At 43.8% G+C, this 21,636-nt stretch overlaps 1 protein-coding gene across 1 annotated transcript in view; it reads left to right on the top strand.

Moving 5' to 3' along the window:
• Positions 1–300: 300 nt before the first annotated feature.
• Positions 301–21,636, top strand: part of LOC119161633 (frequenin-1) — a 1,172,367-nt gene continuing 1,151,031 nt past the window's right edge. Inside the window, exon 1 of the mRNA XM_075881058.1 lies at positions 301–1,144. Within this exon, the coding sequence (XP_075737173.1) occupies positions 1,051–1,144 (94 nt within the window). The 5' untranslated portion in view covers positions 301–1,050. The remainder of the gene's footprint in view (positions 1,145–21,636) is intronic.

The following is a 21,636-nucleotide window of genomic DNA, read 5'->3' as shown; positions in this document are numbered from 1 at the left end:
TAAAAAAAAAGTTACATTGCAGCATGCATCGCCCAAAAGCACACACAGCAGATGGAGTAGCGCCGATGCGTTATGTATAGGAGATCATAGAGGGCACTGGCAGATATGCAAGAAAAAAACAGAGGCTGTTAGGGAGCGACAAAGACAGGGCTAGGGAGGAGGCGAAATGTAGTCTGGATCGTTGGCTGGTCGCCCGTGGCAACGGGACGGTTCCGCCCCCTTACCCTTCTCTTTACGCGCCTTTTTTCCAAGTGCGACTCCGGACCCCAGGTCAGTCGAATGTCGGTCGCCGTACCGTGAGGTCCAGACGAGAGCCCTTCTCCGCTGCCCGGGAAAAGGGAAATTAGGCTGCCCCACTTGTCAGGAGGTTCGCAACCGGAGAAGTGCTCTTGCAGTGTGATTGCGCGGACTGTGCTAATAATCACCGTTGTTTACATGGGTTGCGCGATTGCCTTCGTCATTGATCATTGAAAGCTGCTTGCTAACGTTGCGAAACTTGTGAGGTAGACGTTCCGAAGAAAAAGTGCAAGACGGGCTCTGTTAGTTGAATATTTGTGCAGGACGAAATGGAAGAAGAACGGCATTACCTAAGTGTTTTACAGTAAGAGGTGAACGCCTGCTCCTCACGTACTTTTACAAGCTTACAAAAAACTTGTTTCTTCGCCAAGACAGCCTGCGGTGCACTTTAATCAACACTGTGCTACACCCCGACTGACCCACCTTTCCCGAGTGGACAGCTTATTACCCTTAGTGCGACATACGGCTTCTCCATAGGCAGTAAGAAAGAAACGTTGTGTGGTTTGCTCTTTCTTCGAGTGCCGAGGGCAAAACTTGGCTTTACTACTTGAACTTGTCGCATTCGACGCTCTGGACACGGTCTGGTGAAATTCAACCTCGACGACACGGACACAAGAAGAAGGAGCGAAGGCGATTTTCGACGGCAAATTTGTGCTCACCCCCGTGGGCACAGAGGCAGCGTCAACTTCAATGACGGGCAGGCTGAACGACCGGCTGACAGCGACGCCCATCTGATGCCAACGCTGTAGTGCCATGGAACGCGGGCACCGCATCTTAAGAATCATGGGTAAACGGGCCAGTAAGCTCACCAATGACGAGATTCGGGACCTCGAGGAGTCAACCTACTGTGAGTGCAGCTCTATAATGACACTACTATTACTGCTAGTATTTCACGTAAGAGCGTGGCGCCTGAACCTGGTGATGTAAATAGAGATACGTGAACGACATATCGTTTCGACGTTCGAAGAAACAAAAGCGAATTGGCATTCTCATTTCTTAGGGAAAGGGGTGAACGCCCTCTCATGCTCGGAAATCATTACTGTCAAGACCGAACTGCTATTGCCGCAAAGAAATGGCTGTTGCGCTACCAAATAGTATGCGCACTTGAACAAAAGCATGGTAGCTGACGAAATTGTTGCCACGAGATGGCACACGAAGTGTTCTTGCGGCATTTTTACAAAAAGAAAAGCTGTCATGGTTATGCCGAAATATTAGGACTCTCAAACATTCCATTATCGAAAATTATTCGTTTCTAGGAACGCCATTATGTCATAATCACCAAATAAGCAACGCATCTTTCAAGACCGCATGGCTTGCGTTGGCGGAAGCTCAACTGCTGAGGGACAAGCAAATGTTAGGCCAGGACTTTTGTTCCGAGATCACAAATTTCGATTAAAATTCTGAAAACTGGTTTGAAATAGGCGAAACTAAGCTGGTTAGCCATCTTTATCTTGAGTGCACTTGTTTTATTGTTTTGTGGGCATTTTTTCCACCTAGAGAGTAAAACTTCCGAGCTTTTTTGTGTCTTTTTAAAAAAAATTTCAGATGCACTTTCCTAAATAATGTTCACGTTCACATTGTTTTGCCTTTGTAACATCGGACATCAACAGCTTTGTGGTTTTTTTGCCTTCGGTGATTCTGCATGTGGAAGCAATACAGTCTTGCGTACGCAAGCACAACACCTTCATTATTGTCCTATTTTCATGCGGTATATACCACAACTTTAGCATTTTTATGCACGGTGGCACAAGAAAATATGTTGCTTTCGCAACTTCCATGTGCGTGGTGAGATTTTGAACCCCCTGCCTCTTTCTTCAGCTGCATGAAAAAAATTGACAAGTCTCGTTTTATATAGTGAATTGCGAATTGGATGAATGGTTGCGAATTCTATTAAAGTGTACCCAAAATCTAATATTGAGTGCCGAGCAAGCCGTCTGTCCTTACTTTAGTTTGTTTTTTGAGATTTGCAGCAGACACTAATACAGAAGTATTGTGCTGAAGTCGTGATTCACCACCGAACCACCCGATGAGTTCAATGCCAGAGACGTATGCAGGACGTGCCGAGGGAACAAAATATTGAGCCTACACTCTGTGTCATGAAGTTTCAAACGAAGGTCCCATGGCATGCTGTGTGTGACGTCACTTGTAACGGCCCTTCAACAACGGGACATCGACGCTAGATGAAAATTTCCGTTGCTGGCCACAATCCCACCGTCTTTCACTTGATCATCGGAAGTACATCCTGCCGACCTCCGCACTTAGCAACAGCGTCATGTGAATTGGACAATGGCCGGACTGTAGAGACATGCAGCGTAGCAGTTTAGTGCTGACAGGTTGCAGAAACCAGTCATTCTAGGCCAGATTGAAAATAGGCAGGGGTTAAATTGACTTCTTCGAAATACCGCAGCATTGTACAACTAAGCGCACTGCTCCTAAAATTCTTGTGCATGTGAGCGTGTATTGAATAGTCCTCTGCATAATGTCTCACCGCTACAGATAAATTGCCCCCGCTCAACACTCAGATGAAATAATAGTGACGTGTCTTACACATTACCAGACATGGTCGCGTGGGAGAGCGACTCGAGAGTAAAACTTCACTAGGTTTCCCTCAAGGACCTGAAAAAAATGAGAGCACATATATTACACTTTGTCTGCCTATCATAATCATCATCATCATCAGCCTGACTACGTCCACTGCAGGACAAAGGCCTCTCCCATGTTCCGCCAGTTAACCCAGTCCTGTGTTTGCTGTCAATCTGCCAATTTATACCCGCAAACTTCTCAATCTCATCTGCCCACCTAAACATCTACCCCTAATTCGCTTGCCTTCTGTGGGAATCCAGTTAGTTACCCTTCATGACCAGCGGTTATCCTGTCTACGCGCTACATGCCCGGCCCATGTCCATTTTCTCTTCCTGATTTCAACTATGATATCCTTAACCACCGTTTGTTCTCTAATCCATCTACTCTCTTCTTGTCTCTTAAGGTTACACCTACCAATTTTCTTTCCATTGCTTGCTGCGCCATCCTCAATTTAAGCTGAACCCTCTTTGTAAGTCTCCAGGTTTCTGCTCCGTAGCAAAGTACCGGCAAGATACAGCTGTAATATACCTTCCTCTTAAGGGATGGCAATCTACCTGTCATAATTTGAGAGTGCTTGCCAAATGTGCTCCACCCTATTCTTATTCATCTAGTTAATTCAATCTCGTAGTTTGGCTACACGGCTATTACCTGCCCTAAGTAGACATAGTCTTTTACTACTTGAAGTGCACTATTACCTATCTCTAAGCGCTGCTCTCTTCCTAGGTTGTTGTACATTACTTTCACTTTCTGCAGATTAATTTTAAGACCCACCTTTCTGCTCTCCTTGTCTAACTCCGTAATCATGAATTGCAATTCGTCCCCTGAGTTACTCAGCAATGCAATGTCATCAGCGAAGCGCAGGATACTAAGCTACTCTCCATTAACTCTCAGTCCTAACTGTTCCATTCTAGGCTTCTGAAAACCTCCTGTAAGCACGCGGAAAATAGCATTGGAGAGATTGCGTCCCCCTACCTTACAACTTTCTTGATTGGTATTCTGTTGCTTTCTTAATGTACCACTATGGTAGCAGTTGATCCCCTGTAGATTTCTTCCAGGATGTATATATATGCTTCATCGACGCGCTGATTCCGCAGTGTCTGCATGATGACTGACACTTCTGCTGAATCAAACGCCTTCTGGTAATCTAAGAAGGCTATGTATAGTGGTTGGTTATATTCTGAGCATTTAACTATTACCTGATTGATAGTATGAATGTGGTCGATTGTCAGTAGCCTGTTCGAAATCCTGCTTGTTCCTTTGGTTGGTTGAATTCTAATGCTTTCTTTAGTCTGTTAGCAATTACCTTTGTAAATAGTTTGTATACTACAGAAAGCAAGCTGGTTGACCTGCCATTCTTCAAGTCCTTGTCATCTCCTTTCTTATGTATTAAGATGATGTTAGCATTCTTCCAAGACTCTGGTACTCTTCCCGTCAGGAGACACCTCGTAAACAGGGTGGCTAGTTTTTCTAACACAATCTGTCCTCCATCTTTCAGCAGATTTGATGTTATCTGATCTTCACCAGAAGCTTTGCCTCTTTGCATGCTCTCCAAAGCTTTTCTGACTTCTTCTATCATTACTGGTGGGGTGTCATCTAGGTTAATGCTAGTTGTTATAGTATTCAAGTCGTGGTTGTCTCGGCTACTGTACAGATCTTTGTAAAACTCCTCCGCTGTTTTAACTATTCCATCCATATTGGTAGTTATTTTGCCTTCTTTGTCCCTTAGTGCAAACATCCAATTTTGCCTATCCCAAGTTTCCTCTTCATGCTTTGATGCTTCCTCCGTTTTTCAGAGCGTGTTCAATTCTCTCCGTGTTATACCTTCTTCCATCGCGTACCTTACGCCTATTATTCAACTTCGAAAGCTCTGCCAGTTCTATTTTGTCTGTTGTACTTGAGACTTTCATGATTTGACGCTTCTTAATGCGATTCTTCGTTTCGTAGAAAAGCTTGCCAGTGCCCTGTCTAACTACCCTGCCTCCAACTCCCACTGCACACTCCGTAATGATACTCGTCACATTATCATTCATTGTATCTACGCTAAAGTTGGTTTCCTCTCGAAGAGCCGAGTACCTGTTCTGAAGCTAGACTCTCAATTCCTCTACTTTCCCTCTAAGTGCTAGCTCATTGATTGTCTTTTTGCGTATTAGTTTATGTCGTTTCTTCTTCAAGTCTAGGCGAATTTGAGACCGTAACAGTCTATGGTCTCTGCATCGTACCTTGACAACCATTTCCACATCCTGCACGATGCCTGGTGTGCACTCAATATTAAGTCGATTTCGTTTTTATCTTCGCCATTAGGGCTTCTCCATGACCATTTACAGTTTCGTCGTTTTCGGTAGAAGGCATGCCAAATCCGAAACTTATTGTGTTCTGCGAATTCTACTAGTAGCTCTCCTCTGGCATTTATAGTACCGAAGCCATAATCTCCTACTGCCTGGTCTCCAGCCTGCTCCTTCCCTACTTTTGCATTGAAATCTCCCATCAGTATAGTATACTGTGTATACTATTTATGGCATCGGCAATGAGTATAGTATACTCACTGCCGATGCCACGTCTTCATAGAAGCTTTGAACTGAAGCGTCATCATGACTGGATATAAACGCGTAAGCCTGTACCATCTTCATCTTGTATCGCCTATTCAGTTTAATTACAATACCTACCACCCTTTCAATATTGCTATAGTATTGCTCTATGTAACCAGCTATGTTTCTGTGAATTAGGAACCCCACTTTCAGTTCTCTTCTGTCAGCCAAGCCCCGATAGCAAAAGACGTGCCCATTCTGTAGCACCGTATAGACCTCATCTGTCCTCCTTACCTCACTGAGCTCTATTATATCCCATTTAACGCCCTCTAGCGTTTCGAATGGTGCAGTTACACTTTCTTCACTAGATAAGGTTCTAGCGTTAAACGTAGCCAAGTTCAGGTTCCAATGGCAGATCCAAAGATTCTTTGCGCCCACTGCTGCGGTGCAGGTCTGACCACCGCCATAGTGAGTTGCTTCGCAGCTGCTGCTGACTGAGGGCCGTGATTTAATTGACGTGTGCGTGTGGGAGGTAGTGGCCAGATACTGCACCAGGTTGGCCAAACCTTCTCTGGTGAGGTAGTGCGTTACCAGCGGTGGTAACCGGTGAGGCCGCACCCGAGGCCTCCTAATGCAGTTCCATCACCACGCCGATTGTTTTTTAATCCAGTTGGGAGCTGCCTATATGTGCGTTCATATATATATATATATATATATATATATATATATATATATATATATATATATATATATATATATATATATATATATATATATATATATATATATATATATATATATATATATATATATATATATATATATATATATATATATATATATATATATATATATATATATATATATATATATATATATATATATATACATATATATAAATATATGAAGAGAGAAAGAGAAGAGAGACACAGTTTAGCAGTTGTCTTAGTTTTATTTCACACAATTTCGACCAGTGGACTGGTCTTCGTCGAGGTTTGTGAATTCGCTGGTTCACTTATTCACAAGCCCTGAACAAGACCGGTCCACCAGTCGAAATCGTTGGAAATTCAGCTAAAACAACCGCTAAGTTGTGTCTCTTCTCTTCACAATTACGTTTGGCTCATTAAAAAAACTATATACATATATATATATATATATATATATATATATATATATATATATATATATATATATAAATATATATAAATACGAGGGAGTATTCATCAGCTGCCCGCTCATAATAAGTTCACGTGCTACGTGACGCCAAATATGCGCATAAAAGAGTGTTTTCACACTCGTCGCTTGGCTTATAGATGGCGCTGACTTTTACTCCTACTTTTAAATTCACATATAACCCCCCAAAAAAAGTAGATAGAGGGAAGGCCGCTGTGGTAGCTCAGTGGTTAGAGCATCGAACGCGTTGTTCGAAGGTCGAAGGTTCGATTCCTGCTCACGGCTGGTTATTTTTTGCATCCACTTTTCTTTCATATTTACATTTCATTGGTTCTAATAACTTCCCTTGTACATTCCTTGGCATTACTGTCTGTTATATATATACATATATATATATATATATATGAAAGTAGATGCGCTTTCACATAACAACTGTTTATTGTGCCGACGTTTCGACAGGAACCCCGTCTTTTTCAAGGCATAATAAGACGGGGTTCCTGTCGAAACGTCGGCACAATGAACAGTTGTTATGTGAAAGCGCATCTACTTTCATATTTATAACCTTGCGGCAACCGAAGTTATTCTTCTGTATATATATATATATATATATATATATATATATATATATATATATATATATATATATATATATATATATATATATATATGTGTGTGTGTGTGTGTGTGTGTGTGTGTGTGTGTGTGTGTGTGTGTGTGTGTGTGTGTGTGTGTGTGTGCGGAGGCCTCTCCAGCAGCTCACTTTTGCCGCTGTTTGGATGGTTATGAGGAGTGCATCACTGGTTTTGCAGAATCTGCTTGTAACACACACTCTAAGTTCAATTACTTCCGGCCCACCATCATTTCTTCATTTTAGTTCAAAGAAAAACGCCGACCAAGGTGAATTACACAAAAACTTTAAATATTAATTTGTCATGGAGGTCCATTAAGGAATATAAGATTTCTTGTATATATAGCTAAAGAAACGCCTATGCGTGCGCCATGAATGTGAGAAGGATTGAGTTGGTGCATGAAATATATCAGCATTTTTATATAACTACTTGTTAGTTATTTCCGTTGTACAGAAACTTCACGCAATACTAGTTTTTCGTATATCACACGAACGAACTAGCCACAAGCGCATTGTTCGCGTGGTATGAAAGTCATGCTTACATGGTATAGCATGACTGTAATATTGCCTCTTGTATTTATATTCGTCACAAAGTCATTTCACGCAATACCAAATTTCATAGATATGAAAGCAGGTGCGTAACGAGGAATTTTTTTTTGGGGGGGGGGGAGGGGGGCACGTGTTTGGTGGCGTGTTTGACAACGGTATGCTGGAGAACGAACGAGAGTGAGGGGAGACGCCCATGTCGTCTGCTACGCCGCTCATTGGTAGTGGCTACCACGAACGTCATTTCCGCGTTCAGTTGGAATTCTTTCTGTTTTTTACGGTTGCCGTGCTAGCAGCGAAGGCCGCCGCGGACTCGTCGGTGGAGCTGGTACTGAGAGCAGCTGTGTGTTTGGTGTGTTTTGTGAATCAGATTGCTTTGGGGTTGTTTCCGATTTACTTAAACAATAAGTAAACTGTACTGAAAGCAGGTGTGTGGTGTGGTGTGTTTTTTGAATCGAATTGCTTTTGGGTTGCTTGGAAACTACTGAAACCGTATATAAACAGTCTCGGGCAAATTGCGTAGATAGACTGCACTCAAGACGTATTTGTTTGCCGCAGCGTCTCTAGCATCAGGGCTGACTTTTTCCCGTAGATCCTGCAGCATGTACGTCACGGCTGTTAAATACATGTTAAGTTTTAAACCAGTCGGCTTATTACGCTGTTGCAGGTACGGCCGTACATCACCATTCATGTTTTGAGTGATTTCGGGGCTACCGACGGTCTTGCCAACACGATCGATGCATATCGTCAGTAATTGCGAGCTCAAACTATCAAGTTCTCATAATAAGCCCCAGTTGCTTTTTTATCTGCAGCGACAGCGGCGAAAAATGTTAAACAGTTGTTAAATCACTGAGTATGTTCTGTTTCAAATCAACTGCATAGTTACTTGATATTGCAGTGTCGGTTTGTGATGCCTGTCACTCCGCCGCGGTGATCTAGTGTCTAAGGTACTCGGCTGCTAACCTGCAGGTCGCGGAATCGAATCCCGGCTGCGGCGGCTGCATTTCCCATGGAGGCGGAAATGTTGTAGGCCCGTGTGCTCAGATTTGGGCGCATTTTAAAGAACCCCAGGTGGTCGAAATTGCTGGAGCCCTTCACTACGGCGTCTCTCATAATCCTATGGTGGTTTTGGGACGTTAAACCCCACATATCATCAATCAATGTGATGCCTGTCACACTATTGCGGACTTTGTGCTGCAGTAATTCTCCAAAATACTGCGAATGTATAATTTGAAGGTGCCATTGAGTAATATTTGAAGCGAAATCGGGGAGATATGGGGTAGTTGCAGTGCAAAATCAAAATCGAATTTTACATGTGCGTGGCTCCCGAATGTATCACTGCAGTGTCGCACTGAGCAGCTTATTACAATGACGAATAGAAAAAAAAAGATATATCACAGGCAGAAGGTGCAAAAGAAAACTGAATTACGCTTAAGGGTGACTTTCGTTTTCAATACATTTCTGCAAGAGTGTGTTTCTTTATTTAAGATGTTTTATTTGTATTACTTAAAAGTCCTGAAGGCATCGCAGGAGGGAGTAGAAAATTCAGTGCACGCAAATAAAGTAAGCATTAGTAGTTTTTAACTTTACAATGTTACCTATATGATTGCGTGCTTCAGATAGGATCAGGTGTTTTATTATAAGTAAGCAAGTGCGGATCGACAGATAAAGTAAAAATTTTGTCAACAATGTCATCGACTTCCTCCTGTCTCAGCACATTTTTTTTTCAATTTTTCACAGCGAACAACTCATTTTAGTATTTATACGCTTACATATTAAGCCTTCGCATTAAGTCACTCTTGCTGCCTTCATGCGGAGGGCTTCAGACAGGCAACATGCATATTCACATTAGACTCCAAGCAGTTTTTCTGAACTGTGCGGCCCACTAATGTGATAATTTTTGCAATATAGCTTCTCCTTCACTGTTTTAATAAATTCGACATATATTGAGTTGAACACGTAAGCTGCGCTAAATATAGACGGAGTTTTCAGAAACAGAATGAGAAAGTTCACCTGCATTAGCAAACTGAACTGGGTAGATTGGTATGTACCTTACAAAATGTTGGGTTTAGACAAGTCGGTACCAATCTGTTTAAAACTCGCAAGTACAAGCAAGCACTGGAAACTGCTCAAAACATGAACGGCACTGTACGGCCGGTAGATGCGGCCGTTAGAATGGGGATTAAAACTACAACTATAGGGGATTAAAACTTAGGCGTGGACTAAACACGTGTGGCGAAAAACGAGCTCTCCACGTTACTGAATCCCGCGGCCACGGCCGTACGTCTTGCTCGAACGCGTAAATCTTATCCGTCTAGTATACTTGTTGTAAGGCCAAAAGCCACCTTTCTACGCAGTCGGCCCCGACACTGTTTACTTGCGGCTTCAGTAGTTCTTTATTCTGATGTGATTCTTAAGGGGAAAAGAAGGGAAAAGTAAGCCCCGTAACTGTCTGCATCAGAATGCGACACCTCAACAGTAGCTCACAAGGGATGGGGGTAAGGAGGGATTAAAGGGTATATATGGAGAGAGGAAGGAGAGAGCGAGGCGCAGGGACAGCGAGCGACGGAAGTAAAGAGGAGATAGGAAAGATGGACCTGGTCGCAGGAGTCCGAGAACGGGGCACTACTCAGCGAGAGCTCATGTCGGCGGCAGGAGATGGCGTAGCAGGAGCCCAGTCGGCCAGAGCTGCGCTGTCGTCGGAGATCGCGGTGGCACAACCGGTCGGCACGAACTCCAGAAAGCGAGTCTTCAGTAGTTCGGAAACAACCCAAAAGCAGTCGGATCACTGGAATATTGGCACAACGCAGCACCGTGCTCACCCGTTCCTCATCCCACAAGCACGACCGCGGTGATGGTGGCGAGGACAGACGAGAGCGTTAGGCATTGCGCGGAAAGACATTTGCAGCAGTGGTAGCCAATGAGCGGTGTAGCAAAGGACATGAGCGTCTCCCCCTCTCTAGCATGCCTTGTAAATCATATTGACTGTGACACGAATGTGATGGTTTTCACTCTATCATCTCTCATTTAAGGTCGCCATGCAATAGCAAATTTGGTGTGTATCAAGTTTGTGAACTGGTGGTGAGCGCTACATAAGAGACGCATGCAAGTCATCTTTAGCATGACAATATTTTCATCATTTTTATATTACCGCTTCTCATTCAAGTTCATCGTACAAGCTAAGCGCGAGAAACGAAATTTCCTACATGTCAACCTAGTGGAAAAGCCACTAGTGCACCATTACTATGATCAAATATCTTGCACACTAAGAAAAAAGGAAGCGAGAATTGAGAAACGGCCCCGTTTCTCCTTTCACGCAGTGACTTTTTCTATTTCGGGCGCCTTACTCGTCACGCCCTTTCGCGGTAAGGACCACGGGAGCAAAGTTTCTCCTCAACCGCGGGGTTTTGCACGTGCGCATGCACACGCCGAGCCTCACCGGCCGCGGCCAGTCACATGCGATTACTTTTACCTACGATTGATGCAAGCAATGCAGAATTGGCGTTTATTTATTTGTTTTATTGGTTTAGAGCAAAAGCCATCCTTTTTTATCGCCAGGCAATCGCACGATGCTCTCCACGCTTCCGCGTGTATCTCGTATTGTTTCATACTACCAATTAATCACGAATACAAGGAGCTCTACTTTCCTTAACAATCTTGCTCTATCGGTTACCTTAGACCATACACAAATAATGGATTCCTTGGTGTCGACATATTTGGTAAGCATACGCGTTTTCTGTTTTGCACGGCCCCAATAGTACTCATCAATTCAACGAAGTGCATAAAAAAGCATCACAGTTAACTTTTTGACATTCTAGAAAACGTGATACAACTGCACAGTTCATGCGCGAAAGCACGATCATATAGAATTGCTGAAGTTACACGTGGCGCTACCACCATATGATTATCAGGCACGCCGTCGTGTGGAATTCAAATAAAGTTCGACTAACTGAAGTCTTTTGTCATGAATCTAAACATAAGCACACGGGTGCATTTTGCATTTTCCTTCATCCTAATACGGTCGCCGTGGCCGGGAGTCGAACCTGCACCCTCCAGCATAGTCACACGACACCCAATGAGGTCATGCTACCACGGCAAGTGAATTCACAAAAGGAAACGGGCTGCAAAGTTTCACCGAGTGTTTAATTCCCAGACTCGGTTACAAACATCAGAAGCAATTTAAACACCACCATAACTACACTTTTCTGAAAAGTAAACCAATAGCTTCTGTCGACTAAACCACATTCTCGATCGTATGCGTTTTAAATTGTCCATGCCATCAATGAGAGTTAAAACGGAATTATGCACGCGTGCCGTATGTCTCTTCCCTCCATATGATTCTCCATGGTAGTGCGAAACTCAACGCGAAATATTCTTCTAGTAACATCTGGGCACAGCAGGTTAGTACTAACACTCTCACTCACCTTTTTGAAAAGAGTATTTCAAATCTAGAGTCATAGCAACCACCACAGCCACGGCGCTAACAACACGACTGTGGCACGCACAATGACCACAAGAAGACACGTGAGGTCACTCGCGAGACGCATCTGAAGCAGAGAAACATGTAGGCACCGCATGCTATGAAGCTATAGGGGTGCAAGATCATCTCTTATTTCTCCTGCACGAGCCGCGTTGTAACGTACGAATACATCACTGAGACGGTCGTTACGGCATCGAAAACATTGTCATTGAAGGGCTAGCGCTGTACTGTATCCATGGCTAACAGTCACACTTGTGTTGCACACGTAAACAGAATATAAGCAAACATTAACACCAAACAACTAAACAAAGAAGATGTCATGACAGAGACCAAATCTGGCCTGCATGCTGCGCCCTCTCCCAGTAACAAGTGGAATAATAAAAGACGTGTCCTCCGATACGGCAAGTGCACGGCAAGCGTTTGCCTTCTCAGAGGCTTCAAGAAAAAATTATCCCTGGCTGTGGTGGAGAGATGGCGCAGCATTCGAATGCCGGAATAATCGATGGTGAAGTTCCCGATGGATGGAAACTTAGCAGGATGAGCATGATATATAAAGGAAAGGGAGACAAAGCTGACAAAAACAACTACCGTCCTATAACAGTGACATCAGTGGTCTACAGGCTGGCGATGCAGATTATAAAGGAAAGACTGCAGGCATGGATAGAGGATGAGGGGGTGCTGGGGGAAATGCAGAATGGGTTTCGGAAACACAGGAGGTTGGAAGACAATCTGATCTCACTGACGTAGTGCATCGAAATATCAGAAAAGGAACACAGGCCCCTGTGGCTAGCATTTTTGGATATCAAGGGAGCATGCGATAGCGTGGTTTAAGAGGAATTGTGGGGAATACTGGACACACTAGGCGTGGAAGATGTAGTCACTAATCTTTTAAAGGATATCTATAAAGGTAACAAGGTAGTTATAAAGTGGGAAAAACAGGTATCCAAGCCTGCAGAGGTAAAACGGGGGCTTAGGCAGGGGTGTTCCCTGTCACCCTTATCATTCATGATGTACCTACAGGGATTAGAGGCCGAATTTGAGGGAAGTGGACTGGGCTTCAACCTCTATTTAGTCAAACAAGGAAAACTTATTGATGAGGGACTACCAGCATTAATGTACGCAGATGATATAGTGCTAATGGCCAACAACAAGGAAGATTTGCAGAGATTGATGGACATCTGCGGTAATGAGGGAGATAGGTTAGATTTTAGATTCAGTAAGGAAAAATCTGCAGTCATGATTCTCAAAGACAACGAAGGTAGTGAGCTTAGAAAACAGGAGGTCACGCTAGAGGTAACAGATAAATACAATTCTAAGAGAACTTGTTGTTGGGCTAGTTGGTAGATCATTTCAAAAGTTACAGTTGGAAGTGCCAGTTGAAAAGTAGTTGGAAGTGAGCGCTGTGTGTTTGATGCATGGGTGTGTGCGTGTGTGAGTGATTGTGTCAAGTTTTCGCGCTCTAATTAACTTTTGAAAAGATAAATACAAATATCTGGGCGTATGGATAAGTGATAGGACCGAGTACCTGAGGGAACACGAAATATACGTGACGACTAAAGATAACAGGAATGCAGCAGTGATGAAAAATAGGGCACTGTGGAATTACAATTGGTATGATGTTGTCGGAGGAATAAGGAAAGGGGGTCATGGTTTCTGGTCTGACGTTCGGCAATGCGGTCTTGTGCATGAGATCAGAAGTTGAAGCAAGATTTGAAATTAAGCCACGTAGAATAGGTAGGCTTGCCTTAGGAGCTCACGGGAATACACCAAATCAGGGAGTACAAGGTGATATGGGATGGACATCATTTGAGAGCAGGGAAGCTAGCAGCAAGATAAAATTTGAGAAGCGATTCAGAGAAATGGGGAAAAAGCGTTGGGCTAGGAAGGTATTCAGCTACTTGTATATGAAGAATGTTGATACAAAATGGAGAAAGCGAACCAGAAAATTGGCTGGTAAATACTTAGAAAACAGCAGGGGGCCAAACCAAAAAGCATTATTGGTTAAGAAGAAGGTAAAGGAAGCTAAGACCACTATGTGGAGAATTGACATGACTAAGAAGTCTGCACTGGAGGTCTATCGAACTTTTAAGCAAAAAATTGCCAAGGAAAGGATCTATGATAATACTCGGGGTAGTTCTCTACTGTTTGAGGCCAGGACACAAGTATTGCGAACCAAGACATATCGGGCCAATTACGAAGGGGTAGACATGGTAAGCAGTGCGTGGGGAGAGGAAAAAGAAACTGCCGAACACTTGATAATGTTAAGTAAAGGGCTTCGCCCTATAGTTCAGGATGATGGCGCAGAGTTTTTCAAAGCAGTTGCGTTTAGGGACAGGGAGGGCAAAATAGACTTTAAGCGGGTAGAATTAACTAGAAAGAGGTTATATGATTGGTGGCTAAAGTCAAGGCACCAGTGAAAATAAACGCTTCACTGCGAAGTACGAATCCTCTACCTCACTTCTTAAAAGAAAAAAAAACTAAATCTAGTTTTTGGTTCATTAAGTATTACGGCTTGGTGGCGCTAGCCACCGCCCGATCTAAAGGGTACAGCCATATCCATCCATCCATCCATCCATCCATCCATCCATCCATCCATCCATCCATCCATCCATCCATCCATCCATCCATCCATCCATCCATTCATCCATCCATCCATCCATCCATCCATCCATCCATCCATCCATCCATCCATCCATCCATCCATCCATCCATCCATCCATCCATCCATCCATCCATCCATCCGTTGGTATTCTATGCAGGGCTTAGGGCCATCGTTTTCGCGAAAACCTGATAAGCTGTAGTAATTCTTCCGTTCATCATTATGCAACCGTTGATAAACTTCCTGTTGTCTAAGAATCAAATACAATCAATACAATTTATGTCTGCGCATGCTGTGGTACGGCCAGAAAACGTGGAAAAGTTGACCGAGGCTTACTTGTGTCTTGTGCCATTTATTCGAAATTCATTGCTATGTAAGCTTGTGCATTTTCGTAGTGGGGTATGAGTAAACAGGTGTAGGTGTGTGCTGCTGTGGTGAATTGTTGATTGTACTCTTGTTCATTGAGCTCACTTTATGTGTATGTCTGGTACTATGTGTCTTTATGTGCCTATGAGGATACATGAATGGCATCGGCATATCTTGGGTGTTCCGGTGTTAGTGAGTAATCGATGAATGAACTGACTTACGAACTATCTGATAGGGAGCCTGGGAGTGTGTCAACTTGCGTCGACGCAGGCAACATTTTTTTAGTATCGTTAAGTTCCTCCAGATGGCGCCAGCTATGGCCTGCTTCCCCTTGATGACGCTCTCACACCTACCGCAACTTATATAACGTTGAACATCTATCTATTGAAACTGCACTGCTGAGTCGGAATGGTTTCGCTGCCATCGAGTCTGCGGTTTGGAGGCACATGCCGTGGCCTGCGGCCCCGTGAACGCGTGGATAACGCCGGTACTTCATGTGAATCGGTGAAAAATAAATACGGTAAGCCTAGCATGCACTCTCCGGGTGAGAACTCAGCAGTATCTATGTCTTTCAAAGATATCGTCATCTCGCAGCTGAACAAAACCTACTAGCTCCGTCGTTCTGCTTTTAGATGTCTTCATCACCACAGGTTCGTCTGCCTGTTTCATTTTGTTCGATATCAAGCTCAGCCAGACCATTTTTTGTAAATGTCAGGGCCGTTTACTCCTTCTCTGTCGAGGATCGATACATTCGATAGGACAACTCGCTTCGCTAACCAGGGGTCAGCCATCTTGATTCTTGCGGAGAAACTGTTTCTCTGTGGCATAAGGTAGCAACGTTTCTTCATTTAAAGACAAACATTGGGGACAGCCCCGTTTCAATGTCAATGCAGAAAATGTCACTTCATTTTTTAAGAGTATGCTATCTAAGAGTGTGTTGTGCTATTCGAGGAATTTGAGGTTGTTAATTGAGATATAATAGAGCTCAGAGAAGTTAGGACATGCACGTGATACTTTATTATAATCTGTCCTGTATGTAAATCCTGCACAAAGGTCTCCTTATCCCATTTTCACTAGATATATAGTTGATGAAACGACCACTTGAGCACCATGTGCCCGGTGTGTAAACCATTCAGTAAACCATTTGTAAACCATGCAGTGTAAACCATGCATGTCACGAAAAGTCAAGATTTACATAACATGATCCGTTATTTATGGTTGTGGTACACTCAGTTATGACATAGCAATTTAGGTATAAACCCCACTAACGGCACGTTCAGTAGAGCACGAATCTTAGGTGGATAGATCAATAGATCAATAAATAGATACGCTCAAAGTCATAAAAGTTTGTTAAGAAATTGATTGGTATGCAGGGTTTAACGTCCGAAAAGCACCATACGATCATGAGAGATGCCATAGTGGATGGCTCCGGAAATATTAACCACCCGGGATTCTTTAACGTGAGTGCACGGGCCTACAGAATATTCACCTCCGTCGGAAATGCAGGTGCCACAGCCGGGATTCGATCCCGCGACTTGTGGGTCAGCAGCCGAGTACCTTAGCCACCAGACCACCGTGGCGGGGCGTTTGTTAAGAATTGCTTCGCATTACAAAATTGCTTTGAACTGAGTAGGTTGGCTGCTCTGACAAGCATCAGCTATAATGCAACGGCTGCTGCCCGGACGCAGCTGCCGCCACCCGTCTCCCTGTAGCGCCGCAGCAGGCGCAGCTTCAGCAACTACGGCCGACACACGCTCTGCCACAAAACAATGCTCGACGCGGCAGGCCGTGCCAGGCGCTTGATCATCGAGCGGTCATAGTAGAAGCACTCGTACACCAATATTCATTGAATATTCAGCGACTTATGTGATGACAAGTTTCAATTTCATGTTACACTGATTATTATTACGTACATATCATCAAGTTCTTGTTTTTTGCTAGTGTTCTTTTCCCTGCAGTGCTCTGATTATTCCCGTATCTGCATATCTAGACCGTCTGTGCAATTCACCTTGTGTTCCCTTTTAAATATTATTCTTGTATTTACTGTCGGAAGGTTCGTTTTTGCACTCTATGCTCCCTCATTCCTGCATCTCAAAGGGTTGAGAAATAATGCCTATGACATAAGGAATTGAATGACAAATGGAACGGCGTAGCATACAGCACCGATCTTTTGTTCTTCGAAAGTGAAAGAAGAGCGCGCCCGTTGCGACTGTGCCACCATCCTGATGTTCTCTTCGGCAGCGTGTATCAGTCAGGCCGGTGCCAAGCATGCGATTAGGGGTGCTAGCGCCAAGGACTTGCACCGATACAGTCTATCGACCCCCACTGGCGCCGCTTTCGCAATGCGTGAATCGGTTATGGCATGAGAGAAGTCAACACTTCTTTTTGTTTTATTTTGTGAAAACTCACGAGAGTGCTCCATGCCTCTGTACCCAATACGCAATACCAGAGAAAATGCATGCGTCAATTATTAGAGGCGGCTGTACAGCAGTGCTCGTGGAGTTTGTTCTACAGCTGTTAGCTGAACGCATTGCCTTAAGTTTATTGAGCTAGCTCTTCACAACAGAATATATTCTAGCGTGAAAAAGTTCCTTACAAACATCGGTTTTTCGCTGGCCGCTGAACTACCAGAAATCTTGACAGTTTCATGACGCAAATATTCCACTGGTTTCTCAGAAAGCCCTGGTCTAAGTAGTCTAGGTGGGACACGGGCAAGACTATTGACGTAGTCAGCCATTCATTGTTTTTCAAAAAATTTACACTCTTGGATGTTGACTCCTCTTTTGTGATTTTCGCGCATAGCTATCTGCTTATTAGATCATGTTATTTGACTGTGAATCACCAAACGTCTTTCTTGTACAAAGTGATTAGTGGCATCCTTCAAGAGTCGGTATTTTTCTCGCTCTTATTTTTTATTTACGTTTTTATGAATTCACGTTTTGAAGATATTTATGAAAATTCATTCAGTAAACGACCGTCCCTTCATAAAGTCAGATGTGGGTTTTTTTTGCGAATGGTGTAACAAAAATAAATTGTCCTGAATAGCTGAAACACCAAACTCATGAGTATATCTGAGAAAACATCCATCACGTTTTATCGTACTTTGTCAAGCCAAGGTCGTTCCGTAAGTTTTACGAGACCAGTAATATCAGTGTTATTTTGATTGCATGCTAAAATATTTCGTCACGTGAAGTGAGCTGCCCAGCGAGGCCTTCGTTGTCTCGGCTTATTGCGGTCTACAAGTTGTGCACCACAACAGATACTCCTCAACTTGAACTTGCATATCTGACCTGAAAGACCACTTAAATCCAGCATTAGCACCATTACGGGATCCAGAAAATAATTATGAGCGTCTACAACCATTCTTTCACAAGAAATGACTCTGGGTCCTATTCTGGCACTGCTAGATTATCACCATTTTCATCGCTTCACTGCCGCCAAAATCACACTGACTTGTTATTTATTTACAGCCTAGTCCACGATAATATATGTTGCTCTTCCAAAGATAATTGTATTAATTTTGAAGTTCTGCTTAATTCAACAAGAGAGGATTGACCATTTCATATACCTGCCAGCTCATTCCCATACTCTACCAATAATTGAATACTTTGAAGCCAACAATGTGAAAAGTGAGCGAGACAGAATAAATTTAGGAGAGCATAAACGCTGGAGAAGGAGGGTCATCCAGGGCACTAACCGGCTTAAGCTTGCAAGGTCGGAAGTTTGAAACCACGCGGTCTTTTTTACAGCAAATGTTGTTATGAGACCAGAACGTGGGTTACACGCGCAGCCGCTGTTGTTAGCCGCAACCAGTGTTCGTAACCAGTATCGCAAGACTTATTAAAAATAAATAAAAACACCAAGGACACAATGGGAAGAGCAACGGGTATGCTGCGTGCCAGCCCAGTATTTTATCACTGAGCCACGCCGCTGCTTGGAAGTCATTTCTAAACAGGCGGTAGGCAGGCCTGATGCCGAAAAAGAATTGCGGTAGTAGGAATATTACTGAACATCATAGCAACCACCAGGCGTCACACAATGTGAATGGCGTAATGAGTGGGTCGTTCAATGCCCCCACCAACTAGAAAACTTGTTCTTGGTCACCTTATTACCTTTAGCGCATACCCACTTCAGGCATAATTTTTCATCGTCGTCAGGCACTGCATGAAAATTGCTGAAAAGTTCCAGCGAGTGTGTAGGAGATACTATGATTCTCCGAAGTTTGACGAATAATAACAGTGAATGCTGACCTACTACACAAAAAATATGATGAATTATGGCATAGTTGGTATCCGACAAGTGTGCTTGTTGCAGTGACCCAAAAAGTGTTCATAAAAGGCTCTAAAAGGCTGCTATTCTAGCTTTTGCTGGGACTGTGCTGCGCGTTACGTGCAGGCCTGGCGCTATTAATAGACTTTCAAACAGTCGAGAAAGCAAGGCCAGGTGAGCTGCGGGTCAGGTGACGTTGAGAGCTGATAGGTGGTCAGATGATAATCTACTGTGCTAGGAAAGTGCAACAGAACCCCCTATTTATAGACAGCGCACCAACCTTGCGTGTGATGAGAAATTTCGATTGGCATGCAGATACCTGACCATTCCCAATCATAAATTTACTTAAAAGGCATGATGAAGCAATCGTTAAAAAAAGTCGGATTTTTGTGCAGCCTCACCGGCGACCAGCTGCTAGTAGTGCGTTCCCTCCCCAGAGCAGGATTGGCCAGCCTGGTGCAGTACCTGGTCACAACCTTCCTTGCATACAGCAATCAACGATGGGCTCTCAATTCCCAGCTGCTAGGGAAGCAACAGTTCAAGGCGGTAGTCAAACCTGCGACGTAGCGGAGGGTGCTGAAAATATATGGGTCTGAACAGGCTGCCATTAGAATCTGAATTTGACTACCTTAAACGCTAGAACGCTATCTAAGGAGGCTAGTCTGGTGGTGATATTCGAGAAATTCGAGAGTGTTAATTGGCATATAAGAGGACTCGGAGGAGTTAGGAGGACATGTTAGGCTTATACGACATCTTAGGCAAGAACGGCGACTTCCTATACTACCGTGTATTAGGCGGAAATACGTGGCGCAAGGTTGACCAAGAGAAAACAGACGAGACAGAAAGAGCGCCAACTTACAACTAAGTTTATTTTCACGAAGCATTCACAATATATAGGCTCTTGGAGGACATGCGCAGACCATTTTATTCACCGCACGTGCAGACATTAACATTTTTACGATGTAATAACCGATAATTGCAAACATGACATCTGGGAACCAGCAACAAACAGAAATGCCTAATGTAAAGACGTCCAAAAAAACCAACCACACCCAAGCCTGCGCAAAAAAATGCGAAGAAAAACCAGGAAAAAAGGACTGACAGACACATCGTAGCACCCAACTAAAATACATCTAGATCCAACAGTTGGAATTCACTGTTATGTAACACAACTGAAGGCACGCTGACGCACGAGTCCCCTTTCTTCATTATGTGAAAGGCTTCGAGTAACTCCCGCGCCAGCGCATCCCGGCTCCTTCCAAGTACTCGCGCGGGCTCGAACTGCGGCGTGCAGCCACACGAAGCACAGTGAAGGGCAAATGAGACCCTGTTCCATTCCTAATTGATAAGGCATGCTCCCTTAGACGGTCATTTGTACAGCGCCCGGTCTGGCCTATATAGACCTTGCCACAGCTCAGTGGAATTTCATAAACAGTGCCCACAGCACAACGCAGGAACAGCTTGACGTGCTTCTTATTGCACACCACCTTGGCACCTCTTGAAGAAATGCGGGCACAGAGCCTTGAAAGCTTATTTGGAGCAGAGAAAACCACTGGCACATGGTGCCGATTTGCAACCGTTTTCGGGTTGTGGGAGATTTTGTGCATGTATGGTACAACATGTGGTCTTTTCCTCCGTCCTTGCAATGGCTCTGGCCTCCTGCGTTCCCCCTTCAGCCTCTGCAGCAATGTTTCAGACACACTGACTAAGTCCGAATAAGGAAACCCGGCTGCGGTGAGCCGTGATACCTGAATGGAAAAGCTATCAAAGTGTGCTGGCATGACTTGGACGGCGCAGAACGAAAACACATAGCAGCTCTAGACCTCTTCACCACCTTAGAATGTGCAGAACTATAAGAAAGAAGTCCTTTTTTCGTTTTAGGGCTGAACTTCCAACAGACATGCCCCTGCTCAGAATCAGGTTAATATCTAAAAACTGCAAGCTTTCGTCAATGGGCAGTCCATACGTAAAAATCAAGCCTTTTCCATGTTGTCGGAACATGTTTAAAACCAAATCTACCTTGCTAGAGTGCGTTACAAGGTTAGTAGAAGTTAACATCACGAGAAAATTGTCCACATATCTAAAATTCTTAGGAACTTTTGCTGTATCAACAGCATTTTCTAAAGCACGATCAATAGATGCCAAAAAATGCTACAAAGGACAGGTGCAA

Source organism: Rhipicephalus microplus, chromosome X (genome assembly GCF_043290135.1).
Source record: "Rhipicephalus microplus isolate Deutch F79 chromosome X, USDA_Rmic, whole genome shotgun sequence".
Classification (NCBI taxonomy): domain Eukaryota; kingdom Metazoa; phylum Arthropoda; class Arachnida; order Ixodida; family Ixodidae; genus Rhipicephalus; species Rhipicephalus microplus.
The sequence above is the reverse complement of the archived record's forward strand: the minus strand, read 5'-3'. Positions and strand labels throughout refer to the sequence as shown.